The sequence below is a fragment of the Erinaceus europaeus genome, chromosome 3 (assembly GCF_950295315.1).
Source record: "Erinaceus europaeus chromosome 3, mEriEur2.1, whole genome shotgun sequence".
Taxonomy (NCBI): domain Eukaryota; kingdom Metazoa; phylum Chordata; class Mammalia; order Eulipotyphla; family Erinaceidae; genus Erinaceus; species Erinaceus europaeus.
In genome coordinates, this window is record NC_080164.1 from 125480807 (window position 1) to 125494343 (window position 13537).

Here is a 13537-nt window from a genome sequence, read left to right on the forward strand (position 1 = left end):
ATTTTATTATAAAACTTTTTATTTTAATGAATTTATTAGAAAATTTTAACCAGAGTACTGCTCAACTCTGGCTTATGGTGATACCAGGGACTGAACCTGGGATCTCAGAGCCTCGGACATGAGAATCTTGTTGCATAAGAGTATGCTGTTGCCCCAGCCTACTGACATTAACTTTACAAAATATATTCTTCTTTTAAAATTATCTTTATTTATTTGTTGGATAGAAACAGGTAGAAATTGAGAGGGAAGGGGTGATAAATAGAGAGGGAGAGAGACAGAGAGACACCTGCAGCCCTGCCTCACCACTTGTGAAGCTTTCTGCCTGCAGGTGGGGACCAGGGGATCAAACCTGGGTCCTTGTGCATTGCAACATGTGCGCTCAACCAGGTGCGCCACCACTTGGCTCCAAAAATGTAATCTTTATCATTTATTTGCCTTAAAAGTTAAGAAAAACAGGGAGTTGGGCGGTAGCGCAGCAGGTTAAGCGCACGTAGCGCAAAGTGCAAGGACCTGCGTAAGGATCCCGGTTTGAGCTCCCAGTTCCCTACCTGCAGGGGAGTCGCTTCACAGGTGGTGAAGCAGGTCTGCAGATGTCTATCTTTCTCTCCCCCTCTCTATCTTCCCCATCTCTCTCCATTTCTGTACTGTCCAACAACAACAACATCATCAACAATTATAACTACAACAATAAAACAACAAGTGAAACAAAAGGGAATAAATAAATATTTTTTTAAAAGTCAAGAAAAACGAACAGGATTTAAAGTCTCATGCTTATTTTTTTAATTATATTTTTATTTATTTATGTATTTATTTTGCCTCCAGTCACTGGGTCATGGTGTGGGCACTAGGAATCTACTGCTTCTGGTGGCCTTTTTTTTTTTTTCTCCCCTTTTCATTTGATAGGGCAGAGAGAAATTGAGAGGGGAGGGAGAGGTAGAAAGAGGGAAAGAAAGACAGACACCTGCAAACCTGCTTCTACACTCCTGAAGCTCCCGTTGCTTGAATCTGGTCCTTGCATGTATCCTTGTTTGTAGTACTATGTGTGCTTAACTGGGTGCACCACAAACTGGCCTCCTATTTTTATTTATTTATTAGATAGAGACAGAGAAATTGAGAGGGGAGGAGGAGGTAGAGAGAGAAAGAAACAGAGTCACCTGCAGCCTTGCTTCACCACTTGCAAAGTGTTCCCCTGCAGGTGGAGACCAGGGACTTGAACCTGGGTTCTTGTACACTGTAATATGTGTGCTTAACCAGGTACGCCACCACATGGCCTCTATTTTTTATTATTGATATATTTACTTTTCTAAGACTGAGCTTTTTTGTATTATCAGTACTCAAAGCCGTGTAATCTTTTTTAAAAAATATTTATTTCCTTTTGTTGCCCTTGTTTTATTGTTGTAGTTATTATTGTTGTTGTTGATGTCATCATTGTTGGATAGGACAGAGAGAAATGGAGAGAGGAGGGGAAAACAGAGGGGGAGAGAAGGACAGACACCTGCAGACCTGCTTCACCACCTGTGAAGTGACTCCCCTGCAGGTGGGGAGCCGGGGGCTCGAACCAGGATCCTTATGCCGGTTCTTGAGCTTTGCACCACATGCATTAAACCTGCTGCACTATCACCCAACTCCCAGCTGTGTAATCTTTTTATCCTAGATCATTCTTACTGCTGTGATGGGAGGCATTTATTTATTTATTTATTTATTTATTTATTTTTACCAGATACTGCTCATCTCTGGCATACAGTGGTGTAGGGAATTGAACTGGGACATCGGAGCCTCAGGCATGACAGTCTGTTTGCATAACCATTATGCTATCTCTACCACTCAGCATTTATCTTTTTTTAAAAAAAATTATTAATATCCCTCTTCACCTGCTTCCTATTATACTTCCCTCACTCATTCCAAAACTAACTTTATCAAAGTAAAGACTACAAAAGCTGAATAAGGGCAAGAGACTGGCATACTTTAACAATGATTCTTTAGTCACTATCCGGCCGCCCCATCAGCTGGGGCCCTAGTTGGGGAGTCCTGAGATTCCCAAACAGACATGATGGGCCTAGACCTCGAATAAATCCCTTTCTCCATTGTTACTGGTCATCTCTAGCAGGAACAACACAACAGACCCCTCTGTGGACCCCCATAGGAACTTGCCCTCAACTTGGATTAACAATGGTAGAGAATGTTCCATCCTCTGAAGGGAGGCTGGACAACACACTCTATATTCCACCTGAAGGAGATGGGTCCTGAAATTAGGGCAGCTTGGAATGTTCCCACTCATGACCACAGAATGAGAGCTCAGATCTACAGGGATGCAGAGGTCACATAGGCTCCTAATCTGAATATGGGCCCCAGATCAGATCAAATAGATGGGGTTTACAGTCAACAATATTTATATACCTTTCCCATATTTTGGAGGTACTCTCTTCCCTGATACAGCTTTCTGGTCTTTTTTCCATCTATGACATCATCACCCCAGACAATAACTTGGGTCCACCTGCATATTAGATTTCAGGCTCAGAAAAAAATTAGAAATCACTAGTATAGTCATGGGCCCTTTGGAATATACCTAAAATAGGTCTACTAACTATCTACAAAATGGAGACCCCCAAATCTTTATCTGCACTAATCCAGCCTTCAGGTTCATGATTAGTCAACAATTTGTATGGCTTTATATATTAACTCTTCTTTCAGCCACCAGGTTCCAGATGCTACCGTGATGCCAACTGGACTTCTCTGGGCAGACGACCCCACCAATATGTCCTGGAGCTCTGCTTCCCCAGAGCCCTGCCCCACTAGGGAAAGAGAGAGACAGGCTGTGAGGATGTATCGACCTGTCAACGCCCATGTTCAGCAGGGAAGCAATTACAGAAGCCAGACCTTCCACCTTCTGCACCCCATAATGACCCTGGGTCCATATTCCCACAGGGATAAAGAATAGGAAAGCTATCAAGGGAGGGGATGGGATACAGAGTTCTGGTGGTGGGAATTATGTGGAGTTGTACCCTTCTTATCCTATGTTTCTTGTCAGTGTTCCCTTTTTTTTTTTTTTATTTAAGAAAGGAGACATTAACAAAACCATAGAATAAGAGGGGTACAATTCTGCACAATTCCCATAACCCGATCTCCATATCCCATCCCCTCCCCGATAGCCTTCCCATTCGCTATCTCTCTATCAGTGTTTCCTTTTTATAAATAAAAATTATAAAATAAAAAAATTACCAGCATTGATCTTTTTTAAAACTGTCACCTGGGTTATTGCTGGGATTTGGTACCATGATGAATAACTACTCCCAATAGTAATTTTTTTTCTTCCCTTCCTTTCTTTCTTTCTTCCTTCCTTCCTTCCTTCCTTCCTCCCTCCCTCCCTTCCTTCCTTCCTTCCTTTCTTTTTTCTTTCTATTTTACTTGATAGGGAAGAGACAAATTGAGAGAGGAAAGGGGAGATAGAGAGGGCAAGAGAAATATACACACCTGCAGACCTGCTTCACTTCTCATGAAGCAGTGGCCCCCTCTTGTAGGTCAGGAGTGGGGGTTTGAACCCAGGTTCTTGCACGTGTGTGCTCAACCAGGTGTGACACCACCTGATCCCCTTCCTAGCATTAGTCTTTTTTTCCAGACCATACCCAAAGAAAAACTTTCAAAGAGATAGTTTGAAGATATATTCCTATCAGAATATAAATATAAATGATATAATATATAATATTAATATATATTAATATTATATATTATATAATGGCAATTATATTAATATATAATGTCAGTTTTGAAAACATTAAAATTCAGGCCAGGTGGTGGTACACCTGGTTAAGTGTACATTAAAATGCCCTAGGATGGAAGTTGGATGGTAGCGCAGTGGGTTAAGCACACATGGCACAAAGCTCAAGGAACAGCGTAAGGATCCGGGTTCGAGCCCCCGGCTCCCCACCTACAGGGGAGTTGTTTCATGGGCAGTGAGGCAGGTCTGCAGGTGTCTATCTTTCTCTCCCCTTCTCTGTCTTCCCCTCCTCTCTCCATTTCTCTCTGTTCTATCCAACAACGATGAAAACAACAACAGCAATAATAACTACAACAATAAAAAAAACAAGGGCAACAAAAGAGAAAAACATAAATAAACATAAAATTTTTTTTAAAAAATGCCATAGGACATTCAAATCCCTGTTCCCATCTGCTAGGGAACAGCTTCATGAGTGATGAAGCAGGGCTGCAGGTGTCTCTCTGTCTCTCTCACCCTCTCTGTCTCCACATTCCTCTCAATTTCTGACTGTCTCTATCCAGTAAATAAAGATTTTAAAAATCATTAATATCAACAGAATCATAAAGAAAGCATCCATACAAAAATTTTATTCAGAAGGCCATCAGGAAATCTATTATTTTGTGTTTGTGTAAAGCAAAATCCTTTCAAAGACAACACAGTCAACTGGGTAGATGACACTAAAATCACTTTACAGATTTCCTGTATAGGGCAAGTTCTCAAATAACATCATTTTGATATTTTTGCCTTGGAAAAATAAGAAGTGAAAGTGATAAGGAAATTCGGTATGCTGAGTTTAGAGAATTACTAAAGTAAAAGGAGAAATAAAACTATTTATTTGAATATACTTCCTCTTTTATTTTAATAAATAAAGTCCTCCTCTGTTAAATGAATACATAAAAGTTATATGTACTACTAATGAACTGGTCTTGGGTGTGGATAAAGCAACCTCTAAGAGTGGCTTTGTTCTCATGGAGACACTGGACCTCCTGGATTTCCTGTGCAAGTCTTGTGACTATTTCTCAAGTGTAGCTAAGAGTTTCCTGTGGCAGTGGTTGCTGCAACCCAGCACATTACCTCAGAGAAGTATGTGGTAAGATCCCAGGCTATAAGCCAGATGCTAGGACTTACAAGCTGCCACTATCAAGGCTAGAGGCTGAGAGAAAAACAGTAGACACTGAAGTATCTGCAGAATAAGTGTTGGAAAGTATAGAAGCTCCCAGAAAAGAAAAATAGAAAGCCAAAGGTATTTAAAGTTTTGGTCTAACAATGTGATTTTCTTCCTTCCTTCCTCCCTTTCTTTCTCTTTCTTTCTTTCTTTCTTTCTTTCTTTCTTTCTTTCTTTCTTTCTTTCTTTTTCTTTCTTCAGTTCTTTCTTTTTCTTTTAATTTTACCAGACCACTGCTCAGCTCTTATTTATGGTGGTGCTGTGAATTGAACCTGAGATCTCTGGTGCCTCAGGCATGAGAGACTTTTTACTTAACCATTATGCTATCTCCCCAGTCCAACAAAGTGAACTTTAAAAGGTTACAACTAGTTCCATTCAAACTGATTTAGGATGAGTATGTCACTGCCCCTTTCCTTCTAGATCAATTACACTCCTCACATTTGCTTTTCTCTGTGGTCTTCCCACCTGACGAGACATGACTGTTTCTCAGCTCCTCCCTGCCACCCTGCTCCATTGCTGATACTATGGTCTATTTCCATAATCACTGTTTGCCTGAGACCCACTCTGCCTGCAGGGTATTGGTTTATCCCATTGGTTAGAACCTTCACAACAGCTGCTATGGAAGCTTTCTAGCTTCGCACTCTTTTCGTTTCTCCACCCCCTCTCCTAGCCATTTCCTTTTCCAACCTGCCACCTCCGGTTTCTAAGATATAAAGGCGTTGTCTCTGATCAATAAAGGCATTGCATTGCGTACCCCATCGGCCATGAGTTCCTGGTTCCTCTCCCACATCGCTGAGTAAGCAGCAGCCCAGGTTGGCACTGGTCGAGTTCTCTCCAACCCAGAGAGCACATGCCCGGGAAGAAACACCCCCTCACGTTAGCCCAGCATCTGGTGCCCAACGGAAGAAAAACCCACGAAGCTAGCCCGGCACACAGCACTAAGAAAGCCTGCTCCATGCCCACCCTCAGACCTGCCAGGCCAGAGTGTATGCTTGAATCGACTGATGGTGGAATAGATGTGTTTATCAGGCCACCTACCTGTTATAAACTGGGACCACTGACAAAACCTGCATATGAAAAAAAATCATATTTAAATGATTTATAGGTATAAGAAACAATGTAGAGAGCTTGGGAGATAGTTCACCCAACAGACCACATATATCTTACATTGGACCCAGGTTCAAGCCCCCAACCACCACATGGGAGTGTCTGCATGGGGAAAGCTTCACAATCAGAGCAGTGATACAGTGTCTCTCTTACTTTCTCTATTTTGCTTTTCCTCTCTGCCTCTCAACCTCTATCAAAAAACAAAATAAACAAACAAAAAAAAAGAATCTACTCGGAACAATGGAATTGCGTAGGTATAGAATCCCAGGAATAGCCTAGTGGGGGAAGGGAAGGAAGAGGAAGAAGAAGAAGAAGAAAAAGGAAGATGAATGTAGAAGTCTAAAGGAAGTATATCTTAGTAAGACAGTTATAGTTGCTTTCAAGTTTGGGCTATTACAAATAGTACTGCTATGAACATAAGTGTACATGCATCTATGGCTAAGAATATTGTGGTATATAACACAAGGGAATAAAACTCATCTGTTAAAAATGATGAAGTTATCTCTTTTGCCTCATCTTGGATGGAACTTGAAGGAATCATGATCTTAGTTTATCATAATTCACTTGTCATTTGTTTCACATGATAAGCAAAAAAGAGAGGGACAAATACCAGATGATCTTGCTTATTATAGGTGGCAATTTAGAAACAAGGGTAGAAAGAGAAAATACAAAGTAAAATTTGGACTGGGTGTGGTGTATTGCACCAAAGCAAAGAACTCTGTGGAAGGAGAGGATGGGAGGAGGTGGAGAAAATACTGGGGTGCATGATGGAGGAAAAGGACCTAAGTTGGGGATGAGTATTATATGCAGACATCCATCAAGCAGAGATGAGAAACTGCTTCCCATGTACAGTAACTGTACTGTCAGCAATTGATGCTCCCCATAAGGTGATTTTTTATGGGGAGGGGGGAGGCAGAATTACAGATGTTTGAGGTCTTTCTGTTTTAAACAAAGAAAAACATCAGTTGTGTCTTTTTTCAAACAGGCATAAAAGCTTAGGATGACTATTTTCCACAGAAACATTCAGAAAATGCCATCTGACTTTTAACAAAATTCTCGCAACTAAATAAAACTTTTACTCCAACATTTTCATCGATTATGTTTTTTATTAATTTCAGGGAATTTTATTTTTAAATTACTATTAACAAAGACACCAGACATCCCAGGTAAAAGTTGAGATGATATGTAGAAATTACCCGGTAGAGGGCCTCCAAGCTGAGGTTTGCCTGGCCAGTGGCATTCAGGGCTTTGATGGCAGGTGTTCTGTAAGAAGAAGGATAAAAATTCAGGAAAGCATATCAGGAAAACATGAGCACCTGCAGTTCTCCTTTGGGGAGGTGCATGCAAAGCTTAGCTTCAATTTCTCTCCCTTTCTCCAGACAGATCCTAGTACCCATGCACGTTTCCTGCCTAGTCTTAAATCACCACAGTAGAACCGATTCAACAGCAGGGTGGTAACCCTCTCTACTCAGGGAATTAGGGGTGGTGAGTATGGATTGTAATAGAATTGAAAAGTTGCCACCAAACACATAGGGGTAGTAAAACCAAGAGGAAATAATCACTCTACTTACTGACAGGGGTGGATTTCAAGACTCTCAATGATGCCCGAAACTACAGATAATACTGAACCCTACACAGGTGATCCTTGAACAGTGTGGATGTTACTGCTACTAAACCCTATACAGTAAAAAAAAAAAATCCAAGCATAACATTTTTGTTTGTTTGTTTCCTCTAGGGTTATTGCTGGGGCTAGCTTCAGGTATTACTCATGGTGGCCATCTTCTCCATATTTTAATTGGATAGGACAGAGAGAAATTGAGAGGGATGGAGGAGATAGGGAGAGAGAAAGACACCTGCAGACCTGCTTCACTGCTTGTGAAGTGGGATCCTTATGCGGGTTCTTGTGCTTCATACTGTGTGCACTTAACCGGGTGCACCACCACCCAGCCTCCCAAGCATAACTTTTACAAGCGTTCTGTAAATATATCTGTTCTACATTTGTAGGTTTAACCAACTGTTATTCACGGTTGTGCGGAAAGAAACAAAGCTCATGTATAAGTGAACCCACTCAGTTTAAACCCATGTTGTTCAAGGATCAGTTGTATATACTGTTTTTCCCACGTACAAGCATACCTATATTAAAGCTTAATTTACAAATTAGGCACAGAGGGAGTAGGGCGGTAGCGCAGCAGGTTAAACGCAGGTGGCATAAAGCTCAAGGACCAGCGTAAGGATCCTGGCTTAAGCCCTGGCTCCCCACCTGCAAGGGAGTCACTTCATAAGCAGTGAAGCAGGTCTGCAGGTGTCATCTATCTGTCTCTCCTCTCTGTCTTCCCCTCCTCTCTCCATTTCTCTCTGTCCTATCCAACAATGACGACATCAATAATAACTACAACAATAAAACAACAAGGGCAACAAAAGGGAATGAATAAATAAATATTTAAAAAAATAGGCACAGAAAGAGATGGATGACAAATAAAATAACAGGGGCTGGGTGGTAGCGCACCAGGTTAAGCACACAGTGCGAAGAGCAAGAATCAGCGCAAGAATCCCGGTTTGAGCCACCTGTAGGGGGGTCGCTTCACAAGCGGTGAGGCAGGTCTGCAGGTGTCTGTCTACCCTCTTCTCTGTCTTCCCCTCCTCTCTCAATTTCTCTCCGTCCTGTCCAACAACAACAACAATGGAAATAAAGATGGCTGCCAAGAGCAGTGGATTCACAGTGCAAGCACAAGTCCCAACGATAACCCTGGAGGCAATAGTAATAATAAATTAAAAGTAAATTTAAAATAATAAAATAACAATTATAGCAAAATACTGCAATAAAAGCTTATGCATGCAGCCTCTTTCTCAAATTATGTTAACCCAGTTCGAACCCCCCTCCCCCGCTCTCCACCTACAGGGCAGTCGTTTCACAGGTGGTGGTCTTTCTCTCCCCCTCTCTGGCTCTCCTCATCTCTCCATTTCTCTCTGTCCTATCTAACAACGATGACATCAGTAACAACAACAATAATAACTACAACAACAATAAAAAAACAAGGGCAACAAAGGGAAAATGAATATTTTAAAAAATATAGTACTTTAATACTGCTGTCAACCTCAGGTATGAACCTGTGGAGTGAGAAACTACCTACTATCTGGCGACACAATGACTTATACAAGAGAATTCTCAGAATTAGAGGGGAGAATCAAACACTCCTTTTTCTTTCTTTCTTTCTTCCTTTCTTTTCTTTCTTTTTTCTTTTTTTTTTTTTTTTTTTTTTACAAAATTACATGTCAACAGGGGTTTAAATCCACACCATTCACACAACCAGAATTCTGAATCTTCAGTTTCTCCATTGCAGGCCACCACAGTGGCCATCCTTACCCTCCCAACACCGGGCTAACTTCCAAGGTTATACACATGGGCCAACCATCATCTCTACTATCTGTCTACATTTATACATAATTGCCCCACTTTTCTTCCTGACCCAGTCCTCTCTTCCCCTCCAAGACACTCATGACAACACTACTACCTTTATATGTCCCTCTCCTTTTCTTTCTTTCTCTGGGTGCTAGTGGATCTGGAGTTCAGAGCCCTCTTCTTCCTCCTATCACTTCTCCCCCACTGGGAGTATATATAGATCAAAGCTGTTTTGGGGGTGAAAATCAACAGTCCTATGCAGTTTATTTTAAAAAGAAATATTTTCCTCCCCCAAAAGAATGCCACAGAAAACCATGACTCAGGGTTTGGGCAGTGGCCTACTGGGTTAAGTGCACAAAGTAGTAAAAAAACCAAGACTCTTGCTATATCCTATCCCTTTCCATTTCCACATGGTGGGTGAATAGAGGCCCAAGAGGTCACTCTGTGAATCATTAGCAAAGCTGGTGGTGGTACCTGGGGCTCTTGACCCCGAGCTAAGGCCATCCTTACCCTCTCAACACTTGGCTAACTTCCAAGAAGTTCTCTTACTACTGTACCTCCTACACCACCAACTACACTCTCCATTATAGTTAGGGCACTAGCAAAGGGACCAAGGCACATTTGCTGGGAGGGACGAAAGCTGTAACACTGTAATAGAAGGCACACATCCTCCTGACTCATAGAACATGCAAAACTAGAAAATGCACAGAGGCCTACCTTCGGTCATCTTTCTCAGGTGCTGGCTTCCAGTGGTCATAGTTTGTCTCAACTCGGAACCACCTATATAACAAAGCACACAATCATGTCTTAGCCAAGACATTTTGGGATACAGCTAAGTAAGAAATATATATATATGTAATTATTTTAAAAGACATCCAGTATAATGAATTTAAAAGGATTATTGGGGGTCGGGCAGTAGCGCAGCAGGTTAAGCCACATAACGCCAAGCACAAGGACCAGCATACGGATCCCAGTGCGAGACCCTGGCTCCCTATCTGCGGGGGGTGGGGGGCACTTCACAGGCAGTGAAGCAGGTCTGCAGGTGTCTCTCTTTCTCTCCGCCTCTCTGTCTTCCCCTCCTCTCTCCATTTCTCTATGTCCTATCCAATGACAACAACATCAATAACAACAACAATAATAACCACAACAATGATAAAACAACAAGGGCAACAACAAAAAGGGGAAAAATAGCCTCCAGGAACAGTGGATTTGTGGTGCAGGCACCGAGCCCCAGCAATAACTCTGAAGGCGAGAAAAAAAAGAAGACAGGGAGTCGGTTGGTAGCGCAGCGGGTTAAGCACACGTGGCGTAAAGTGCACAGACTGGCATAAGGATCCAGGTTTGAACTCCCTAGTCCCCACCAGCAGGGGAGTCACTTCACAGGTAGTGAAGCAGGTAGACAAACTGCAGGTGTCTAACTTTCTCTCCCCCCTCTCTGTCTTCCCCTTCTCTCTGTCCTGTCCAACAATGATGACATCAATAACTACAACAATAAAACAAGGGCAACAAAAGGGAAAGTAAATAAATATTTAAAAAAAAGATTATTGACACCAAATGATCAGAGTTTTTAATTCTACTCACGCTCCATTTAAAGGATCGAGAGGCCAAATGTCTGCTGGGCCACCTCTGTTCCTTGTGATGACCACTCCCTCCCGGGGGAACACACCACCAACAATAAAATAGACATCAGCGATGAGGGGAGTCTTGGCCAATTTGTAAACAGCTGCTTCAAAGCTTTCTGATTCACTCAGGGTCTGAACAGAAAGACACACAAGCCTTAATATCATCATACATAGCCACAGTCCATACCAATTAATGGATGCATGGGCCAAAACACATTCTCTTCTGACACACGGTGCCACAGTCATTACCTTGAACTGCTCTGACCCAGCTTCAAGCACCAGAGCTGAAGGAAAGTCTAGTGGGGAGCTAACAGCAGCAGGAATTTATTTTTCTCACAAATGGAAATTTGCTGGCAAGTTCTAGGCCTACTCATCAAACATGGGTCACGTGCTTTCTAGGCACCTGCACAAGGGACTCCTCATTTCTTCATTCATTTGTTCTTTCAGTGGGTATTTCTTGAATAACTACTCTGTGCCAGGAACTATGCTATTTCCCCACCCAGTTCATGGATGTCAGATAAGGTAACTGGTAATTGGGATATAGTTTAATGAGTGCCAAACTGGAGAAGATATTATGAAAGTCATAGCAGGGGGCCTACCCTCACCCACAGCATCAGAAGAGGCATAAAGACATTATCCAGGGGCTGGGCTGTCATGTACATGATAGAGAACACATGTTACTGCGTTTGACAACTGAGATTGAACCCCCCAGTCCCTACCAGCAGGGGGGAAACTTCACAAGCAGTGGAGCAGTGTCTCTCCTCTCTGTCTTTCTCTTTCCCTTTTTAATCTTCTATCAAAAACAGAAAGAAAAAAATGGTTATTGATAGTGGTTTGACTCATCCACCTTGGCTTCTCATAATCCACAAAGAGAATATCTAAGCAACTAGTACCTAGAATTTGTGTAAAAATACTGACACCAAAGTTCCAGAACCATTTCATAGGTTCTTTTATTATCAAGATTGATGACTATATTTGTTGTTTCATGAGTGCATGTGTGTTTTGATAATTATCATAATTTTACCCTGACTTTATTCCTAGAATAAGTTTAACATCAGTCACAGGCGTAGGCTAATATCTACCAAGGCACGATTTAATTTTTTTATTTTTCTTTATTTTTTACTAATTTTTTTTAACATTTATTCCCTGTTGCCCTTGTTGTTTTATTATTGTAGTTATTATTGTTGTTATTATTGATGTCGTCACTGGTGGATAGGACAGAGAGAAATGGAGATGGGGAACAGGGGGATCAAACCGGGATTCTTACACTGGTCCTTGTGCTTTGCAGAAGTAAAGAAGTACTGAACTGATTCTGTCACTTAGACCATCCCACAACTGCTCTCAAGCAACTCATTGTTTCTAACAGAGAATTCTATAAGAACAAAGTAAAAGAGCATCAGTAAGAAGTACTGAAGGCAGTCACAGCTTACTTTATCCAAGCAGAAAGTCATGGTGAGACATGACCTATTGAAACCAAGTCCCAATAAGAGGACATTCTATTCAGAAAATGGGAAGAGACTGCTAATGGGTATATGGTGTATTTTAATGAGAATGAAAATGTTTAACAAAAAATTTATCATAGACACTGTTGAGGTAAGCCCTTAATATCTGTATATTTCACTGTATGTAAGCTATATCTAAAACATTCTGAAAAGTTATTTTGGTAGTTATATTTTATTGAATATAATAAATGTAGCATTACTTTTATTTTTATTTTTTAATATTTATTTTATTTATTTATTCCCTTTTGTTGCCCTTGTTGTTTTTTATTGTTGTAGTTATTATTGTTGTTGTCGTTGTTGGATAGGACAGAGAGAAATGGAGAGAGGAGGGGAAGACAGAGAGGAGGAGAGAAAGATAGACACCTGCAGACCTGCTTCACCGCCTGTGAAGCGACTCCCCTGCAGGTGGGGAGCCGGGGTTCGAACCGGGATCCTTATGCCGGTCCTTGTGCTTTGCGCCACCTGCGCTTAACCCGCTGCGCTACAGCCCGACTCCCGTAGCATTACTTTTAATTTCACATGATGACTGAATGATTAAGAGGGGAAAAATAAAAGGAAAGAGATGCCAGGGATCTAACTCAGGATCTCAGGGTTTTATGCCCAGTGCTCTCTAGCCATTGAGTCACCTCCTGAGCTATTTAGTTCTATTTTTAATGGCAACATACACCACACACTATGCTTTTTGAAACCGTTTAATCGTATGGTGAAAAAGTATAGAAATCTTCTTAAGAATGTAAGAAGGAAATGACCTCACCCGTGTGCCCTGGAACCTTGCCTCTCCAGAGCCCTATCCCACTAGGGAAAGATAGAAACAGGCTGGGGGGCAGGGGAAGATAGCATAGTGCTTATGCAAAGAGACTGTCATGCCTGAGGCTCCAAAGTCCCAGGTTCAATCCCCCACACCACCATAAGCCAGAGCTGAGCAGTGCTCTGGTGTTTCTCTCTGTGTCTTTCTCTCTCTGCATCTCTCTCAAAAATAAAATAAAT

General features: G+C 41.6%; 1 protein-coding gene across 1 annotated transcript in view; it reads right to left on the reverse strand.

Annotated features, from left to right (window-relative positions):
• NAAA (N-acylethanolamine acid amidase) overlaps positions 1–13537 on the reverse strand; it is a 36820-nt gene that overhangs the window by 3903 nt on the left and 19380 nt on the right. Inside the window, exons 6-9 of the mRNA XM_060187884.1 lie at positions 11008–11180; positions 10144–10206; positions 7223–7289; positions 5958–5986 (exon numbers count right to left, since the gene is read on the reverse strand). Of these exons, the coding sequence (XP_060043867.1) occupies positions 5958–5986; positions 7223–7289; positions 10144–10206; positions 11008–11180 (332 nt within the window). The remainder of the gene's footprint in view (positions 1–5957; positions 5987–7222; positions 7290–10143; positions 10207–11007; positions 11181–13537) is intronic.